At 40.8% G+C, this 21,148-nt stretch overlaps 1 protein-coding gene across 1 annotated transcript in view; it reads left to right on the top strand.

The window, feature by feature from the left end:
• The window catches only part of NEK11 (NIMA related kinase 11), a gene marked incomplete at its 3' end in the record, with an annotated part of 277,346 nt that overhangs the window by 42,791 nt on the left and 213,407 nt on the right, over positions 1–21,148 (top strand). Inside the window, 1 exon segment of the mRNA XM_079705252.1 lies at positions 18,731–18,849. Within this exon segment, the coding sequence (XP_079561378.1) occupies positions 18,731–18,849 (119 nt within the window).

Here is a 21,148-nt window from a genome sequence, read left to right as displayed (position 1 = left end):
TCCCATATACACGTTGCCCAGATTTACCAATTGTTATTTTTTCACATTTGCTTTATTATTCTATTTATTATTTTTATCTATCATCTATCTACCTATTTTTTCCTGAACCACTTGAGAGTAAGTCACAGACATGATGCCCCTTTGTCCTAAATCCTCCTGTGAGTGTTTTCTAAGGCCAAGGACATTTTCTTAACATAACTACAGTACGAAGATCAAAATCAGGAAATTAACATCGATGCAATGCTGGTATGTAATCCAGTGGTTCTCAGTGTGTGATCCCAGACCAGCAGCATCAGCATCATTTGGGATCTTTACTTAGAGATACAGATTGTTAGCTTCCACCACAGCCACAGTGAATTAGAAATTCTGGGGGTGGGATCTGGCTGTGTTTTTACAAGCCCACCAGGTGAGGCTGAAGCACACTGCAGTTTGAGAACCACATATCTAATCCACAATTCACACTCAAATTGAGCCCATTTGTCCCAGTTATGTCTTTAGAAAGGACGTTTCTATAAGAATGTCTTTTTCTCGCGCAGGATCCAATCCAGGATCATCTGCATTACTTTTTTTTTTTTTTTTTACAACTTTATTGGAGTATAATTGCTTCACAATGGTGTATTAGTTCCTGCTTTACAACAAAGTGAATCAGCTATACATATACATCTGTTCCCATATCCCTTCCCTCTTGCGTCTCCCTCCCTCCCACCCTCCCTATCCCACGCCTCCAGGCAGTCACAAAGCACCGGGCTGATCTCCCTGTGCTATGCTGCATTACTTTTTAAATGCTGGCGGTTTCCAAGGGCTGAGCTGCTCCTCCCACCCCGGGGTGTTGCCATGGTGACGGCTGCTGGCCGGGGAGCAGCTGCTGGGCTTCCCTGTTCCACCTGCTGAGCTGTCAGGCAGGACGCGCTTCCCTGAGGAATGACATGTGTGGGTCGCTAGTTCTCCTTGCTAACTGAGATATTTCTCATCTTCATGAGCTTAACTCACACAAACCTGGCATTATCCTCTTCTTATTGAGGTAAAATAGTAATATTGGAAATGGCAGATGGCCAGACTTGCACCTCACAGAAAAATGTTATCACCATTGAAATAGCTGGTTTTTTTAATCCCCAAGTTTCTCCTGTAATTTAATTTGGGGCCTTGCAAGATTGAAATACACACATATAAATGCATTCACGAGGCCTCTATGTCCACCACCCAACCCTTTGGACACATCACATCAGATTATGAGTGTAAAAAGCAAATTACCCAATTCTCACAACTTCTTGTCAAGATCTAACCAAATCTCTGATGGGGAATAGTACCCAAACTACCAAAGTGACAGAATGTTTCAGGTATTGGTACCTTCCATTCTCCTCCAGCCAGGGAAATGGGGCAACTTGCTGTCCCCTGTGCCTCCTCCACAGTTTCCCACCTCTTCATCTGTGCCCTTTCAGAATGTCCTTCCTCCTGGCTCCATGTTTTCAGTTCCCACCCATCCTCCCAGGCCCGCTGAAAAGTCACCCACTCGACAAAGATTCCTATAATCTCCTGGCTGGAAATCACTCCTCACCCGATCCCTGACTCTCATCACATTTCAACTTGGTGACACACAGCACATTATACATAGTATCATCCATCTCAGATCAGACTCTCAGTGTGTGGGATTGATCTTTTTCTGATTCATTTTTGTATCGCATCATGAACCCATGTAATAAGCCACAAAAATGTTAGTACTCAGGAAATTTCTTTTGTTTTGACGAATTCTTTACCACTTGTTTCCAGCTGCCTCTCACCTTATTTCTGTCAAATGCTGATGGTAAAATTTTGGATCCTTCTATCTGTCATATATGTTGAAAGCACTTTGTCAGAAAGCAGGGAAGGTTGGACTTGTCTGTTTCCTGCACTGTGATATTAACATAGCTAAATAAAAATTATATCAATATAGGGCTTCCCTGGTGGCGCAGTGGTTGAGAGTCCGCCTGCCGATGCAGGGGACACGGGTTCGTGCCCCGGTCTGGGAAGATCCCACATGCCGCGGAGCGGCTGGGCCCATGAGCCATGGCCGCTGAGCCTGTGCATCCGGAGCCTGTGCTCCGCAACGGGAGAGGCCACAACAGTGAGAGGCCCGCGTACCGCAAAAAAAAAAAAAAAAAATTGTATCAATATAGTTGTAGTGCTTAACCTTGGCTGCACACTGTAATCACCTGAAAAGCTTTCAAAACTAATGAGGGCTGAGGCCCTCCTTCAGAAAGTCTGATTTAATTGGTCTGGGGAATGACCCAGGCATCAGGATTTTTGAAAGCTCTCCAGGTGATTCTAATGGGCAGCCAGGGCCGAGAACTGCAAAAAAAGGGAGAATGGCCAGTGTGGAAACAGAAAAATATAGTCATAGAAGAAAACCATGTCAGTGTTTATGGAGCACTGAGCAAAGATGAGGCTCAGCTGAGAACATGGGAGTCTGGCTGGCTCTGCTGGTGGGTGTGGTTTTCTGCTCAGGCCACCAGCTGGGTGCTGTTATTCATGAAAATTACCTGTCTTGTTCTCCGGGCTCCCTGAGCAACCTTCTATCCTGTCTCTCCTCAAACTTTCATGCCCTGATTTTAGCATTTTTCCAGTGGTAGTTGCCTGGAGCAGTTTTTACTGTGATATTTGCCTAATGGTGATTATGTATTTCCCTCATTCTTTCTACATTTACTAATTAGGGTTCTCCTGTTAGAAAGAGCTATTCCACTATTCCTTCTCCTCCATTGATGTCTTTATTCAATTATTTATATCAGTATGGACTCATGGATATTTATTTTATTCTATGGGTTATAGCCCAATGCTGTCATTATTAATTTTCTTTCTCAAATTGGTCCAGCTTCGGCTAGTGGGGCTCCTTCAGATTGGCTCCTGTGTCCTCTAAACATGCCTCTATCCTTTTTGAAGGAGAATTGGATTCTTATCTATAAACTATATTTTGTAGATGAGGAAACGGGACCCCAGAGAGGTGATTTTCTGGCAATCACATGGCTGGAATGTTGGATTTCATCCAGGACCAGGACCAGGATCACAGGGGTATAGGGAAAGCTGCTCCTGTTTTTCTTTTACTTGGATTGCTCCTATTCCTCCCTTAATATTTAATAGAGTCAGGGCTTCTCTGGTGGCGCAGTGGTTGAGAGTCCGCCTGCCGATGCAGGGGACACGGGTTCGTGCCCTGGTCTGGGAAGATCCTACATGCCATGGAGCGGCTGGGCCCATGAGCCATGGCCGCTGAGCCTGTGCGTCCAGAGCCTGTGCTCCACAACTGGAGAGGCCACAACAGTGAGAGGCCCACGTACTGAAAAAAAAAAAAAAGAAAAAAAATATATTTAATAGATTCAACCAAATAGTTCTTGGTGCCTACCTTCCCAAGCATGAAATTATCTACTTCTACCTGGACATGAATCAATAGAGATGGATTGTTTTATTGTTCATATCAACAATGTTAACCAAACATGTTTCAGATGGTGGCGCTAAACTAAACATAGATTTTAACACACTTACACTATTCAAGCCTATCTGTGTGAATTATGCAAAATATAAAGCTAACACTTTCGTTTACAAGATGAACAGGTTCTGGGGAATCTGATGTACAGCATGGTGACCGTGGTTAACAATACTGCACTTAGACACTTCAAATTTGTCAGGAGAGTAGATAGATCTCAAGTGCTCTCAACACACACGTGCGCACACACGCACACACACACACACAAAGGAACCATGTGAGATATTGGATGTGTCAATCAACTTGACTGTGGTAATCATCTCACAGTGCACATGTCCACCAGATCATCCTGTTTTATGGGAAACATGTTCCTTCCCTTGGCTTATTCTCACTTATGTTCTGTATCTTTATCCATCTCTATATAATACATACATAAACATAGACACAAAAACACATATATATCAATTTGTACACACACATATGTCTTAATGTAATGATAATATAATTAATTATTGTATTTTCTATCAATAGTGGACTAGATAGGGTTTGAAACAGTAGAAAGTGTGTGGACTCTGGCATCACACTGACTTCTGTTCAAATCTTGGTCCATTTCCTTGAACAAGTTATTTCATTTTTCTGACCCCTATCCTAATTTTAAGATAGAGTAAACAACACCTAGTATATTATTAGGTTTTTATAGGTATTTGAAATAATAAAGTTAATTTGTTAACTTTATGAGTTAAAATAAAGTTAAAAAAGGGACTATCAGACCTTTCCTCCTAATAGACTGTGAACAACGGAAGCTGTCTTTATAATAGCTCATTATTTCAGTGTGACCTCACTCTCCCCCCAGGTTGTTTTCTAGAAGGTGAGCTAATTTTTACCTCTGAGTTTTTGGCTTGCAGCCTTTAGTGTGAGGATTCATGCCAGAAGGAGGAAACATGGAAAATTTTACACACTAATGGGTCCAATAGCAACATTCAAGCAAATACTTTCTAAGGATCTGTTTGTAACATAAAAAGAACATTTTAAATCTCCTCTTATGTTTCTCATTTATGCAAATTGTTTAAATAAACCAAGTAAGTGGGTTGAGTTTTATAATGTTGAAATTCTAGTGAGTCTCTGTAGACTCTTGCAAGTGAATTTGGCAATGACATGCACCACCAGGCTTACTGGTTCTCAGAGGGTCCTTACAATTTCATGCTGGATGTCTTGGGTCTACTGTTAGAGACAAACACTTTGTTGTCCTTCAAAGCCACTGCTGAAGCTCTGTCTGAGGCCACGGATGAGAGACACTCTTGGTATATTGATCTTTGTGGCATTGATTAGTGACCTTCTGTCTTAGTCCGTTCAGGCTGCTATAACAAAATACTGTAGACTGTGTGCCTTATAAACAACATACATTTATTTCTCACAGTTCTGGAGGCTGGGAAGTCTAAGATCAAGGTTCTGGCAGATTCAGTGTCTGGTGAGAACCCAATTCCTGGTTTGTAGATGGCCGTCTTCTTCCTGTGTCCTCACATGGCAGAAGCTGGGAGGGAACTCTCTGGGGTCTCTTTCATAAAGGCACTAATCCTATTCATGAGGGCTCTACCCTCATGATCTATTCACCTCCAGAAGGCCTCACCTCTTAATACCATCACACCGTGGGGTTAGGATTTCAACATATGCATTTTGGGGGACACGAACATTGTCTATAGCATTATCCTTCCCACTGTGAGCTCCAGGTGTCCACACATCAGGGCTGTCTTCAGTGGTCTGCATTGCTGGGATTGCTGCTGATTAAGGGAACTAGAGTTATCTTCAGAGAGGTGCATCCCATCAGAGCCCTCTGGTTTTCCTGGGCAGCTCCTGCCTGGCTATGTAGGTCTCCCTGAATTCACTGTGCCAGTTCTATGGGTCTAGACTTTATTCAGCTAAAGAAGATGGTAAATAATATGTATCTTGTGTTTTTATACACCTAAACTGATCTGTTCATGATCTTTGTAAGTACCATAAGTAAAATCATTTGACTTGTTCCATTTACTTTCTTTGTTTAAACTATGAAATATTTTAAGCTTTTCACACAAAAAAGTTTAAAAATAAGGCCACTGATTTTTATTTAAAATTGTTGATGTAAAAATTGAAAAACAAAACTAGTTTCATTTAAGAGAAATGTATGAATGCACTAATATCAAGCAATTCATAAGCCCAGTAGAACTTCTGGCGTTTGGAGTGTGGTTTTAGCTATCATATATGACCTTCTATAAATATGTGATCAAAAATAGAATCAGAATAAACCACTCCAAATAGTTTATTTTAAAAAAACAGTCCAGTGATTTATAGGTGAAAGCATTATTTCATGTAACTTCTTAAGAAAAAATAAATTCTACCACTTTATTCTTATTTATGTACAATTTACCTCAGCAGGAAGAAAACTTACTCTAAAAGAATTTGAAAGAAAATTAGCAACTAAACCTAAGAGTGCTCAGTTATATTATCAAGACATAAATGTCATGATACTATATGGCATTCTTTAGTAACTATTTAGAAACTGGATCTTCTTATTTTGCTTTTAAGAGCATAACATGGTTTGATATTTTCCCCACTTTTTATGAACTCCATTTACAAATTAAAAAATATATTATAAAATAATTTTTGTTCAACCCAGACTTTCTCAAATACATCTTTTGCCTTTGGAATTTTTCAAACTATTGGACAAAATGTTTCCATGAATAGGTGAGATATTAAGTATTTGGCCCATTTGTGTTATTATCTAGCAGCACTTTCTTAAAGTGCAGTCTATGGCCTGTCCCAGAGTCACTTACAATGCTTGTTAAAAAATACAAATTCCGGGCTTCCCTGGTGGCGCAGTGGTTAAGAATCCGCCTGCCAATTCAGGGGACATGGGTTCGAGCCCTGGTCCAGGAAGACCCCACATGCTGTGGAGCAACTAAGCCCGGGTGCCACAACCATTGAGCCTGTGCTCTAGAGCCCGCAAGCCACAACTACTGAGCCAGCGTGCCACAACTACTGAAGCCCGCATGCCTAGAGCCTGTGCTCTGCAACAAGAGAAGCCACTGCAATGAGAAGCCCATGCACCTCAAGGAAGAGTAGCCCCCACTCGCGGAAACTAGAGAACGTCTGCACGCAGTAAGGAAGACCCAACGCAACCAAAAAAGAAAATAAATAAATAAATAAACTTATTAAAAATAATACAGATTCCTTGGTCCTCTCCTAATTTACTGAATCAGAGTCTCTGTTGATACAGCCCAGGAATATGCATTTTAAACAAGCAACTTGAATGTGTCTGATACATGCAAAATTTTGAGGTCCACTGGAAGGATGTCTCAGAATCTTAGTTAAAGGAGATGAAGAGTGTGAGGGAACTGCATCTTAAGATGTCGGCCAAGAGAATTAATCAGGGGCAGTGCTTTCATTTTAAAATGAAGAAGTAGGGCAGAAGAATTTTTCAAGCTCCTTCCAGCCCTGAAATCCTGAGATTGTTTTGCCCTTTGTGTATGCTCGGAACATTGCACTCACACTGTATTCAGGCTCTGAGAAGGCTCTCCTCTGTCTTTTAAACTGGATGTAAGTGCTTCTATTGATGACTTAAAAAACACGGATTAATTTTTAAAATCAAATACTTTTAGGTTTTAAAACTTTTCTTTTTTTAAAGTAAGTACTTTTTTTTAAACTTTATTGGAGTATAATTGCTTTTCAATGGTGTGTTAGTTTCTGCCCCATAACAAATCGAATCAGTTATACATACACATCTGTTCCCACATCCCTTCCCTCTTGCGTCTCCCTCTCTCCCACCCTCCCTATCCCACCCCTCCAGGCGGTCACAAAGCACCAAGCTGATCTCCCTGTGCTATGCGGCTGCTTCCCACTATCTATCTACCTTACGTTTGGTAGTGTATATATGTCCATGCCACTCTCTCGCCTTGTCACAGCTTACCCTTCCCCCTCCCCATATCCTCAAGTCCATTCTCAAGTAGGTCTGTGTCTTTATTCCTGTTTTACCCCTAGGTTCTTCATGACATTTTTTTTTCTTAAATTCCATATATATGTGTTAGCATACGGTATTTGTCTTTCTCTTTCTGACTTACTTCACTCTGTATGACAGACTCTAGGTCTATCCACCTCATTACAAATAGCTCAATTTCGTTTCTTTCTAGGGCTGAGCAATATTCCAGTGTATATATGTGCCACATCTTCTTTATCCATTCTTCGGATGGTGGACACTTAGGTTCTTTCCACCTCCGGGCTATTGCAAATAGAGCTGCAATGAACAATTTTGGTACATGACTCTTTTTGAATTATGGTTTTCTCAGGGTATATGCCCAGTAGTGGGATTGCTGGGTCATATGGTAGTTCTGTTTTTAGTTTTTTAAGGAACCTCCATACTGTTCTCCATAGTGGCTGTACCAATTCACATTCCCACCAGCAGTGCAAGAGTGTTCCCTTTTCTCCACACCCTCTCCAGCATTTATTGTTTCTAGATTTTTTGATGATGGCCATTCTGACTGGTGTGAGATGGTATCTCATTGTAGCTTTGATTTGCATTTCTCTAATGATTAATGATGTTGAGCATTCTTTCATGTGTTTGTTGGTGGTCTGTATATCTTCTTTGGAGAAATGTCTATTTAGGTCTTCTGCCCATTTTTGGATTGGGTTGTTTGTTTTTTTGTTATTGAGCTGCATGAGCTGCTTATAAATTTGGGAGAGTTAATCCTTTGTCAGTTGCTTCAGTTGCAAATATTTTCTCCCATTCTGAGGGTTGTCTTGTTCATGGTTTCCTTTGCTGTGCAAAAGCTTTGAAGTTTCATTAGGTTCCATTTGTTTATCTTTGTTTTTATTTCCATTTCTCTAGGAGGTGGGTCAAAAAGGATCTTGCTGTGACTTATGTCATAGAGTGTTCTGCTTATGTTTTCCTCTAAGAGTTTGATAGTGTCTGGCCTTACATTTAGGTCTTTAATCCATTTTGAGCTTATTTTTGTGTATGGTGTTAGGGAGTGATCTAATCTCATACTTTTACATGCACCTGTCCAGTTTTCCCAGCACCATTTATTGAAGAGGCTGTCCTATCTCCACTGTACATTCCTGCCTCCTTTATCAAAGACAAGGTGACCATTTGTGCGTGGGTTTATCTCTGGGCTTTCTATCCTCTTCCATTGATCTATATTTCTGTTTTAGTGCCAGTACCATACTGCCTTGATTACTGTAGCTTTGTAGTATAGTCTGAAGTCAGGGAGCCTGATTCCTCCGGCTCCATTTATCGTTCTCAAGATTGCTTTGGCTATTCGGGGTCTTTTGTTTTTCCAAATAAATTTTGAAATTTTTTGTTCTAGTTCTGTGAAAAATGCCAGTGGTAGTTTGATAGGGATTGCATTGAATCTGTAGATTGCTTTGGGTAGTAGAGTCATTTTCACAATATTGATTCTTCCAATCCAGGAGCATGGTATATCTCTCCATCTATTTGTATCATCTTTAATTTCTTTCATCAGTGTCTTATAATTTTCTGCATACAGGTCTTTTGTCTCCTTAGGTAGGTTTATTCCTAGATTTTGTATTCTTTTTGTTGCAATGGTAAATGGGAGTGTTTTCTTGATTTCACTTTCAGATTTTTCATCATTAGTGTACAGGAATGCCAGAGATTTCTGTGCATTAATTTTGTATCCTGCTACTTTACCAAATTCATTGATTAGCTCTAGTAGTTTTCTGGTGGCATCTTTAGGATTCTCTATGTATAGTATCATGTCATCTGCAAACAGTGACAGCTTTACTTCTTCTTTTCCAATTTGGATTCCTTTTATTTCCTTTTCTTCTCTGATTGCTGTGGCTAAAACTTCCAAAACTAAGTTGAATAAGAGTGGTGAGAGTGGGCAGCCTTGTCTTGTTCCTGATCTTAGTGGAAATGGTTTCTGTTTTTCACCATTGAGGACAATGTTGGCTGTGGGTTTGTCATATATGGCCTTTATTATGTTGAGGAAAGTTCCCTCTATGCCTACTTTCTGCAGGGTTTTTATCATAAATGGGTGTTGAATTTTGTCGAAAGCTTTCTCTGCATCTATTGAGATGATCATATGGTTTTTCTCCTTCAACTTGTTGATATGGTGTATCACACTGATTGATTTGCGTATATTGAAGAATCCTTGCATTCCTGGAATAAACCCCACTTGATCATGGTGTATGATCCTTTTAATGTGCTGTTGGATTCTGTTTGCTACTATTTTGTTGAGGATTTTTGCATCTATGTTCATCAGTGATATTGGCCTGTAGTTTTCTTTCTTTGTGACATCCTTGTCTGGTTTTGGTATCAGGGTGATAGTGGCCTTGTAGAATGAGTTTGGGAGTGTTCCTTCCTCTGAAATTGTTTGGAAGAGTTTGAGAAGGATGGGTGTTAGCTCTTCTCTAAATGTTTGATAGAATTCGCCTGTGAAGCCATCTGGTCCTGGGCTTTTGTTTGTTGGAAGATTTTTAATCACAGTTTCAATTTCAGTGCTTGTGATTGGTCTATTCATATTTTCTATTTCTTCCTGAGTCAGTCTTGGCAGGTTGTGGATTTCTAAGAATTTGTCCATTTCTTCCAGGTTGTCCATTTTATTGGCATAGAGTTGCTTGTAGTAATCTCTCATGATCTTTTGTATTTCTGCAGTGTCAGTTGTTACTTCTCCTTTTTCATTTCTAATTCTATTGATTTGAGTCTTCTCCCTTCTTTTCTTGATGAGTCTGGCTAATGGTTTGTCAATTTTGTTTATCTTCTCAGAGAACCAGCTTTAAATTTGGTTGATCTTTGCTATCGTTTCCTTCATTTCTTTTTCATTTATTTCTGATCTGATCTTTATGATTTCTTTCCTTCTGCTAACTTTGGGGGTTTTTTGTTCTTCTTTCTCTAATTGCTTTAGGTGCACGGTCAGGTTGTTTACTCGAGATGTTTCCTGTTTCTTAAGGTGGGATTGTGTTGCTATAAACTTCCCTCTTAGAACTGCTTTTGCTGCATCCCATAGGTTTTGGGTCATCGTGTCTCCATTGTCATTTTTATTTTTAGGTATTTTTTGATTTCCTCTTTGATATCTTCAGTGATCACTTTGTTATTAAGTAGTGTATTGTTTAGCCTCCATGTGTTTGTATTTTTTACAGATCTTTTCCTGTAATTGATATCTAGTCTCATAGCATTGTGGTCAGAAAAGATGCTTGATACAATTTCAATTTTCGTAACTTTACCAAGGCTTGATTTGTGACCCAAGATATGATCTATCCTGGAGAATGTTCCATGAGCACTTGAGAAAATTATGTATTCTGTTGTTTTTGGATGGAATGTCCTATAAATATCAATTAAGTCCATCTTGTTTAATGTATCATTTAAAGCTTGTGTTTCCTTATTTATTTTCATTTTGGATGATCTGTCCATTGGTGAAAGTGGGGTGTTGAATTCCCCTACTATGAGTGTGTTACTGTCAATTTCCCCTTTTACGGCTGTTAGTATTTGCCTTATGTATTGAGGTGCTCCTATGTTGGGCGCATAAATATTTACAATTGTTATATCTTCTTCTTGGATCGATCCCTTGATCATTATGTAGTGTCCTTCTTTGTCTCTTCTAATAGTCTTTATTTTAAAGTCTATTTTGTCTGATATGAGAATTGCTACTCCAGCTTTCTTTTGGTTTCCATTTGCATGGAATATCTTTTTCCATCCCCTTACTTTCAGTCTGTATGTGTCTCTAGTCTGAAGTGGGTTTCTTGTAGACAGCATATATATGGGTCTTGTTTTTGTATCCATTCAGCCAATCTGTGTCTTTTGGTGGGAGCATGTAGTCCATTTACATTTAAGGCAATTATCAATATGTATGTTCCTATTCCCATTTTCTTAATTGTTTTGGGTTCGTTATTGTAGGTATTTTCCTTCTGTTGTGTTTCTTGCCTAGAGAAGTTCCTTTAGCATTTGTTGTAAAGCTGGTTTGGTGGTGCTGAACTCTCTCAGTTTTTGCTTGTCTGTAAAGGCTTTAATTTCTCCATCAAATCTGAATGAGTTCCTTGCTGGGTAGAGCAATGTTGGTTGTAGGTTTTTCTCCTTCATCACTTTAACTGTGTCCTGCCAGTCCCTTCTGGCTTGTAGAATTTCTGCTGAAAGATCAGCTGTTAACCTTATGGGGATTCCCTTGTATGTTATTTGTTGTTTTTCCCTTGCTGCTTTTAATATGTTTTCTTTGTGTTTAATTTTTGACAGTTTGATTAACATGTGTCTTGGCGTAGTTCTCCTTGGATTTATTCTGTGTGAGACTCTCTGTGCCTCCTGGACTTGATTAACTATTTCCTTTCCCATATTAGGGAAGTTTTCAACTATAATCTCTTCAAATATTTTCTCAGTCCCTTTCTTTTTCTCTTCTTCTTCTGGGAACCCTATAATTCGAATGTTGGTGTGTTTAATGTTGTCCCAGAGGTCTCTGCGACTGTCCTCAGTTCTTTTCATTCTTTTTTCTTTATTCTGCTCTGCAGCAGTTATTTAGACTATTTTATCTTCCACGTCACGTATCCGTTCTTCTGTCTCGGTTATTCTGCTATTGATCCCATCTAGAGTATTTTTCATTTCATTTATTGTGTTGCTCATCATTGCTTGATTCATCTTTAGTTCTTCTAGGTCCTTGTTAACTCTTTCTTGCAATTTGTCTATTCTATTTCCAAAATTTTGGATCATCTTTACTATCATTATTCTGAATTCTTTTTCACATAGACTGCCTATTTCCTCTTCATTTGTTAGGTCTGGTGTTTTTTTATCTTGCTCCTTCACCTGCTGTGTGTTTTTCTGTCTTCTCATTTTGCTTATCTTACTGTGTTTGGGGTCTCCTTTTTGCAGGCTGCAGGTTCGTAGTTCCTGTTGTTTTTGGTGTCTGTCCCCAGTGGCTAAGTTTGTTTCAGTGGGTTGTGTAGGCTTCCTGGTGGAGGGGACTAGTGCCTGTGTTCTGGTGGATGAGGCTGGATCTTGTCTTTCTGGTGGACAGGTCCACGTCTGGTGTGTTTTGTGGTGTCTGTGGACTTATTATGATTTTAGGCAGCCTCTCTGCTAATGGGTGGGGTTGTGTTCCTGTCTTGCTAGTTGTTTGGCATAGGGTGTCCATCACTGTAGCTTGCTGGTCATTGAGTGAAGCTGGGTGCTGGTGTTGAGATGGAGGTATCTGGGAGATTTTCGCCATTTGATATTATGTGGAGCTGGGAGGTCTCTTGTGGACCAGTGTCCTGAAGTTGGCTCTCCCACGTCAGAGGCACAGCACTGACTCCTGGCTGCAGCACCAAGAGCCTTTCATCCACATGGCTCAGAATAAAAGGGAGAAAAAGTAGAAAGAAAGAATTAGTAGAAGTAGAAAGAAAGAAAGAAAGAAGGAAAGAAAGAAAGAAAGGAGGGAGGGAGGGAGGAAGGAGGGAAGGTAGGAAAAAAGGAAAGAGAGAAGATAAAGTAAAGTAGAATAAAGTATGATAAAATATAATAAAGTTATTAAAATAAAAATTAATTATAAAAAAACCGGATTGATAGAACCCTGGGAGAAATGGTGGACGCAAAGTTTTACAGACAAAATCTCACACAGAAGCATAAACATACACATTCACAAAAAGTGGAAAAGGGGGAAAAATCATAAATTTTGCTCTCAAAGTCCAGCTCCTCAATTTGGGTTGATTCGTTGTCTAAAGGAGGGAAGGAAGGAAAGAAAGAAATAAAGAAAGAAAGAAGATAAAGTAAAATAAAATAAAGATAAAATAAAATAATTATTATTTGAAAAAAAATTAAAAAACAAAAAAACAAAAACAACAACAACAACAAAATGGATGGATAGAACCTTAGGACAAATGGTGGAAGCAAAGCTGTACAGACTAAATCTTATGCAGAAGCATACATATACACACTCACAAAAAGAGGAAAAGGGGAAAAAATCATAAATCTTGTTCTCAAAGTCCACCTCCTCAATTAGGGATGATTCGTTGTCTATTCATGTATTGCACAGATGCAGGGTACATGAAGTTGATTGTGGAGCTTTAATTCGCTGCTTCTGAGACTCTGGGAGACATTTCCCTTTCTCTTCTTTTTTCTCACAGCTCCGGGGTCTCAGCTTTGGATTTGGTCCCGCCTCTGCGTGTAGGTCGTGGAGGGTGTCTGTTCTTCGCTCAGACAGGACGGGGTTAAAGGAGCAGCTGCTTCGGGGACTCTGGCTCACTCAGGCCGGGGGGAGGAAGGGGCACGGAGTGTGGGGCGAGCCTGCGGTGGCAGAGGCCGGCGTGACGTTGCACCAGCCTGAGGCACGCCATGTGTTCTCCCGGGGAAGCCGTCCCTGGATCCCGGGACCCTGGCAGTGGCGGGCTGCACAGGTTCCCCGTAAAGGGGGCGTGGACAGTGACCTGTGCTCGCACACAGGCTTCTTGGTGGTGGCAGCAGCAGCCTTAGCATCTTATGCCCGTCTCTGGGGTCCGCGCTGTTAGCCGCGGCTCGCGCCCGTCTCTGGAGCTCCTTTAAGCAGCGCTCTTAATCCCCTCTCCTCGCGCACCAGGAAACCAAGAGGGAAGAAAAAGTCTCTTGCCTCTTGGGCAGCTCCAGACTTTTTCCCGGACTCCCTCCCGGCCAGCCATGGTGCACTAAACCCCTTCAGGCTGTGTTCACGCCGCCAACCCCGGTCCTCTCCCTGCGCTCTGACTGAAGCCTGAGCCTCAGCTCCCAGCCCAGCCTGCCCCAGCGGGTGAGCAGACAAGCTTGTCGGGCTGGTGAGTGCTGGTCGGCACAGATCCTCTGTGCGGGAATCTTTCCGCTTTGCCCTCTGCACCCCTGTTGCTGTGCTCTCCTCCGTGGCTCCGAAGCTTCCCCCCTCCGCCACCCGCAGTCTCCACCCGCAAAGGGGCTTCTAGTGTGTGGAAACCTTTCCTCCTTCACAGCTCCCTCCCACTGGTGCAGGTCCTGTCCCTATCCTTTTGTCTCTGTTTATCTTTTTTCTTTTGCCCTACCCAGGTACGTGGGGGAGTTTCTTGCCTTTTGGGGGGTCTGAGGTCTTCTGACAGCGTTCAGTAGGTGTTCTGTAGGAGTTGTTCCACGTGTAGATGAATTTCTGATGTATCTGTGGGGAGGAAGGTGATCTCTGCATCTTACTCTTCCGCCATCTTCCCCTGAGCTCCCTAAAACATTTTGATGTCAGTTAAAGATGGAGTTCAGACCGTGTATTTGAGTTGCTCTTCATTTCTTCAAGGTCTTGGTGTTTCAAAGTCCATCTGATGTTGGCTAACTTGGATGGAAGAAGGAGGCAAGACCATTAACCCATCAAATGGCACATTTTGGGTTACAGATTTTTGAAACCTTAGACGTTAACATCAAGGCTTTTATTGAAACTTTCGAAGGGTGATATTAGTAAAGGAAAGCATTTTCTGTCAGCAGTATAGATTTAGGGCAATATTAATATTGGTTCAAATTAAAGTCAATACCCTTTTCATTAGAGTTGCCTTAGCAATAAAGTCATCATTAAATATTTCTCAAAGACAAGGAAACAGAATGAGCCTACAGATATTGTAATAAGAACTCCTTAAACCAAGGTGTGCCATTTCATCCAAAACGTTTGATTTTTACTTTGATGATGGCTTGGCAAAAGAAATAAATGCTTTTCGTATTGCTGAATTAAAATCAGACTGCTTCACCAAAAATTGTTGCTTTTTTTTTTTTGCGATACGCGGGCCTCTCACTGTTGTGGCCTCTCCCGTTGCGGAGCACAGACTCCGGACGCGCAGACTCAGCGGCCATGGCTCACGGGCCCAGCCGCTCTGCGGCATGTGGGACCTTCCCGGACTGGGGCATGAACCCGTGTCCCCTGCATCGGCAGGCGGACTCTCAACCACTGTGCCACCAGGGAAGCCCTTGTTGCTTTTTTATATGAAATTTGTTGTGTCTTAATTTGTGAGTGACTTGACTACCTTAATTAAATCCTGAGACAATCTACAGAGTGTTTGTTAAAGAACAAAGTAAATACAAAACAAATAGTTTTTCTTGCAGATAAACATGCAGAATGAAAACTGCAGGGGCAGTAACTTGAGGAGGATAAGACCCAGCTCTCCAATTAATTTGATCTTTTGGCATTCTGTCCTCTTGTCAATAGAACATGTCCCTTGCTTAACACTAAGAACTAGTACATTTCTTCTTCTTACAGTTCTACCTGAGAAGGGGGTGTTTGTGTACCCTCTTTTGACATTTCACTTTGAGGCTTAGTATTGAAGGCCCTATTCCTTTTTTCCTCCCCAATAGTCTAAGTATATATTTCTTTAGTCACAGGAAATGTGCACACACTTAACATCAATGCAGGAAACAGATAAGCAACCTCTACTCACTACTTGAGGGGGGGAGCATAAGGAGGTGATAGACTAACAGTGAATGTCACCCAGGGAGTGCGTGCGTCTATGGCAAGACGACTCACAGGGAGCGTAATTCTGCTTACTCACAAGGAAAACAATACCGAAGCTGATAGAAATGTGGTAGGAATTTGTATTTCTTTGACTAATATAGTTTTAAAATGACCATAGAAAACGAAAAGCAGCATTGAGTTTTGGAGACAAATTCCTGAAAGAAATGTTATTTGAACATACAGACAAATTTCTCCAAATTTCAGTATTATTGAGGCAGACAATTATGTCACAAAGGCCATTTTCATAGGGGTGACTGTACTTATGTATGACCTTCCTAAAGTAGGAAACATTGGGTTGAAGCTGTCAACTTCATTGATATTTCTTTAAGGCAAGCTCTTCTTCTTTTTTTTTTTCTTTTCATTTCTTTCTTCCCTCCCTCTTCCTTCCTTCCTTCCTTCCTTCTTTTTCTCCCTCCTTCCTGCTTTCTTGGCTTTCTTTCTGTCACTTCTTATCTCAAGCTATTCAGAAAGGGGATGGCAACATGTAGATAATTATCTTTTTGCCACTGAAGTTCTTTTATCATATTCTGAGAATCTAAATGGGATATTGAAAGGAGATCTTGTTTTTTTATTAAAATTTTTTTTTCTTTTTTGTGTGAGAGTCCTCTTGGGTAGAACAGGAAATCTGGGTTTGGAAAAATACATACATTTACAGCTCATCTTTCATCTGAAGGACTTTTCAGTGTCTACTTCACAGAATGCTATAATAATCTGATGTCAAAAAATGTTCTGTGCTGGGCTTCCCTGGTGGCGCAGTGGTTGGGAGTCCGCCTGCCGATGCGGGGGGCGCGGGTTCGTGTCCTGGTCCGGGAGGATCCCACGTGCCACGGAGTGGCTGGACCCGTGGGCCGTGGCCACTGGGCCTGCACGTCCAGAGCCTGTGCTCCGCAGGGGGAGAGGCCACAGCAGTGAGAGGCCCGCATACTGCAAAAAAAAAAAAAAAAAAGTTCTGTGCAACTTCTAGAAACATTATGACACTACAGCTTGTATGATCCAACAGAATTTTGATAAACTCTAGGATTAAAAAGAGAGGCTATAAAGGCAGGTTTGGAGAATGAGAAGGAAATGCAGGTCTTTTTGACAAGGAGTCAAATATTCAATTCATTCCTTAAACTTTGATAACCTTGGCCCAGAAAATCCAGCCAGATATCGAGTTTGAGTGAGGGTGTGAGTTGTTTAATATGCCACTTTTGACGTGTCATGCCCTGTGTAGAAGGAGAGAAAATGCTAGGCAAATATTTGTACATTGCACTGAAGGGAAATAAAAATGCATTACCCATGAGTTAGTCAGTTGACCTGATGTTGTTCAATTAGAAGTTATTTTTCTTTGATTGTTTCATTGCCGATGAATCCTTTTCCTTTGCATCTAGTGATGATGACTCTGTCAGGAATAGTCTGAGTAGCTTAATGTTTGGCTCTGATGCTCCTTATGGGTGGAGCAAGTACTTCTTCTCTTTGTGGGCCTGTGTTGTTGGCATCCTCCAAAGACCAAACACGGTCTCATTTAACCCAGCCTTTTCTTCAGAGGAAAGCTTTTTGAATTGTCTCTAATTTTTCAGTATTTTAAGGTAAAAGGGATAAAGTATAGCAGTTCTCTAAGAGAATTTAACATTTTGTGTCTTCATTTCTATGGTAGTTTACATACATTAATAGCATAATCAGAAAGAGTCTTGTATGAGACATTGCCAGGCAATTTTAGGTGTTTGCTATTTGTGATCTGGATTAGTTTTTGGCACCAAGTGTTATTCCTTAACTGAACAGCAGTGAGTAGTAGGACAGAGACTGCTAATGCTTAAATGATGTGTGTGGGCCCCACAGGAATCAGCAGGTGCTGTATTCCTGAGAGCTGCTGTAGTTAAATAGAGAAGAGGAGAGATAGGCCATCTCCAGGACGCAAGAGTCAGGGCTTGACAAGCTGAAAAGAATTGATACTCCAGCACCAGCACCATATGCACAATGTAAGCACCAAAACATCACCACTTGATACTAAATTAACTTCACTAATTTGAATTTTATTGGCTTTGTGTTTTTAATTTGTATACATGTTAGTGTTCTATAGTTACATAAAACTCTAAGCATAAGGAGAATTATTCCTAGTTTTATGCAAGTGCATATAAATATGTAATGTAATATAATAAAGACAATTTTTAGGTAGAATTTAGGTAATGTAATAAAAGTTAAGGGCCTTTAGAAGGATTTTGTTCTTGCATGGTGCCAAAGATAAACACAGCCAGACAATAGTTAAAGCACTGAAAACAGAGCTTCCTCAGTAACCACTGACAGGAGGGGAAAGAGCTGAGCTCCACTGTGCTGTGTGCAAAGTAATTGAGTGAATTAAAGGGAGAGGGAGGAAGTGGGGGGCAGGGGAGGCAATGCAGACAGGGGGCCTGAGCAGAGTCAGGGGACTGACATATTACAGAAAGTGGGAAGGGGGTTGGTTCCTGTGAAACCGCCTGGGTTTGCTAACTGGCACTTACTGAAACTGGGCTCCTGCCCTCCCCAGAGCAGGGGACAGGGGCTCCATCTTGAGGTATGGCTGGAATAGTTCCTTCGGCAGCCTTGACTTTTCTCAAGCAGGCACTTTAAGGGGGACGAGTGTCATCCTAGGGATGTGACCTTGAGCTGTTAGAAATATGTTAGCATTTGTTCAAGCCTTTATAGGCGAAAGTGGATGCCTGGTTGAGAAGAGGGCTCAGGAGGCTGGCAGCATTTGGTCAGGAGAGGGTCTGTGCAGTGATAGTTCCCAAGCGCCAGTGGGACCCCACTGTGCTGTTGTAAACAATGGCCGCTGTGCGTCAGCTCTTGTTAAGAGAGATTGAGTTTAAATTCCTAACTGAAGGAAAATACGAAAACTTATGTTATTTTGTTTCAGGGCCAAGATCTGGACTATAAAATTCAGGAATATAAAGAAGCTGGAAAAACCTTTCCAGAGAGTCAAATAATAGAATGGTTTATCCAGCTGTTGCTGGGAGTTGACTACATGCATGAAAGGTATGTTCATTTGTTACTGAGGGACAGTGTTTTTTTAACAGTCACATCTGAACTTGAAAAATGAAATTTGGGAGGTAGAATTGAAAGGAAGCAAGTCCAAAGGTAAATGACAGTAGTTAAACATCTATGATATGTTTTTCCATAGGAAACTGTTGAATGATTATATCTAGAGGATTTATTTGATTACCTTTTTTGTTGTTGTTCTAGAAATCAAATTGGCCTTAAATGCAAGACAGAAACTTGTATTAAACAAAGTCCTCTATATCTGATCCTATCCTGTGAGCCACAAGCAATTCTCAGATACCTTTAGCTTGCTATGAATTTATTACATCTTCCAGCAGGCTTGAGCTGTGAATACCCTAGCATGCTGCAGATAGACTTCAGGGTTATTTTGGAGTGTGTCAGTGCACATCTAGCTGTGCTCACATTCCAAGATGAGCTAAAGGAATTGAGGAAGAAGATATAAGTGTTCAGACCAGTCAGTTTTGACATTAAATATCTGATAAAGAAGGTCAAAGTATGCTTATGGTTCAGCTGTTTATAATTTGCCTTTGCAATCTCAGCCTCAAAAGTGTGTTTTAAAACATTTTAGTATTTTTTTCACAGGTCAAAAGCAAGATGTTTTTGATGTTAAATGTTTTATAGACTCATAACATGATATGAATGTATTTGAAAAGATGAACATACATAGACAAATAAAAGTAGAAGCTGTGAGGGGTCCATGTTAACTTTCAACTTAGGATGGGGCAGAACATAACATTCTTCTTGAACAAAAGTGGGAGTTTGTAGGGGACACCAAGGCCTGGCTGTCCATGAATGTCAAATAGCTTAAACGTGTCATCTGTGCTTTCTGATGGCATAAAAAGTAGTCCGATTATTCTGTGCTTTGCCGTGTATCTTCTGAAACACATGCTTGATGAGACAGATAGCCACTGACTTATTGACAACTCACAACAATCTTTTGAATGGTGTCAAACTATCCTAAGAGACAATGATAAAAGAATATCAAATAATCTTTTAATAAACTACCAAAGCTGCTGAATATAAGACTTCTGTGTACATACAGTTATATTCGTATTCCTTTTATTTTCTCTACTATTCCTTGGCATATTTGTTAACTTAGACACAAGGAAAACAACACATATAAAGATGCCAACTTTGGTGTTCAGTGTGCAAAATATAAAACTGAAATCTGGTTGATTTAGGAACCCAAACATTTTTTGATACATTTTGGGTCTGCTTAGTAATAGTTAAAATAAATGAGTTTAAAATAATCCTTCAAGGGACTTCCCTGGTGGCACAGTGGTTAAGAATCCACCTGCCAATGCAGGGGACACGGGTTTGAGCCCTGGTCTGGGAAGATCCTACATGCTGCGGAACAGCTGAGCCCACGTGCTGCAACTACTGAAGCCCTCGTGCCTAGAGCTCATGTTCTGCAACAAGAGAAGCCACCACAATGAGAAGCCCACGCACCACAACAAAGAGTAGCCCCCCTTGCCGCAACTAGAGAAAGCCCGTGTGCAGCAACGAAGGCCCAAAGCAGCCAAAAAATAAATTAATTTAAAAAAAGAAAAAAGTGTTTAAAAAAATCCTTCAAAGAGAGGATTTAAATTTGTTTTGAAACCTCCAACATTCTAAGAAAGTCATTAAATAGGGCTAAATGTATCAGTATTTGTGGATCTGTGGATCTGATATACCACCCTTTGTGATTCAGATAACAAATGATGATGCTTCTTTCATTATGTTATTATTACTATTTTTAAAATAAATTTATTTATTTATTTTTGGCTGTGTTGGGTCTTCCTTGCTGCCTGCAATCTTTCTCTAGTTTGCGGCGAGCGGGGGCTCCTCTTCGTTGCAGTGGGGGGGCTTCTCATTGCAGTGGCTTCTCATTGTGGAGCACAAGCTCTAGGCACACAGGCTTCAGTAGTTATGGCAGGCGTGCTTCAGTAGTTGTGGCACGCGGGCTCAGTAGTTGTGGCACGTGGGCTCAGTAGTTGTGGCTCACGGGCTTTAAAGCGCAGGTTAAGTAGTTGTGGTACACGGGCTTAGTTGCTTCGCAGCACGTGGGATCTTCCTGGATCAGGGCTTGAACCTGTGTCCCCTGCATTGGCAGGCAGGTTCTTCACCACTGCGCCTCCAGGGAAGTCTCTCATTATGTTATTGTAACCAATTATTGTAAAATTTTTCTCTATAGATGAAGAAATTTCAATTTTATATTTAAGTTCATTCATTCATTTATTAAATAGCGTTAAGTTAAAATAAAGCCTAACCTCGAAGAGCTGTTAGTAAACTAGCA

This window comes from Hyperoodon ampullatus (genome assembly GCF_949752795.1).
Source record: "Hyperoodon ampullatus genome assembly, chromosome: 5".
Taxonomy (NCBI): domain Eukaryota; kingdom Metazoa; phylum Chordata; class Mammalia; order Artiodactyla; family Ziphiidae; genus Hyperoodon; species Hyperoodon ampullatus.
The sequence above is the reverse complement of the archived record's forward strand: the minus strand, read 5'-3'. Positions and strand labels throughout refer to the sequence as shown.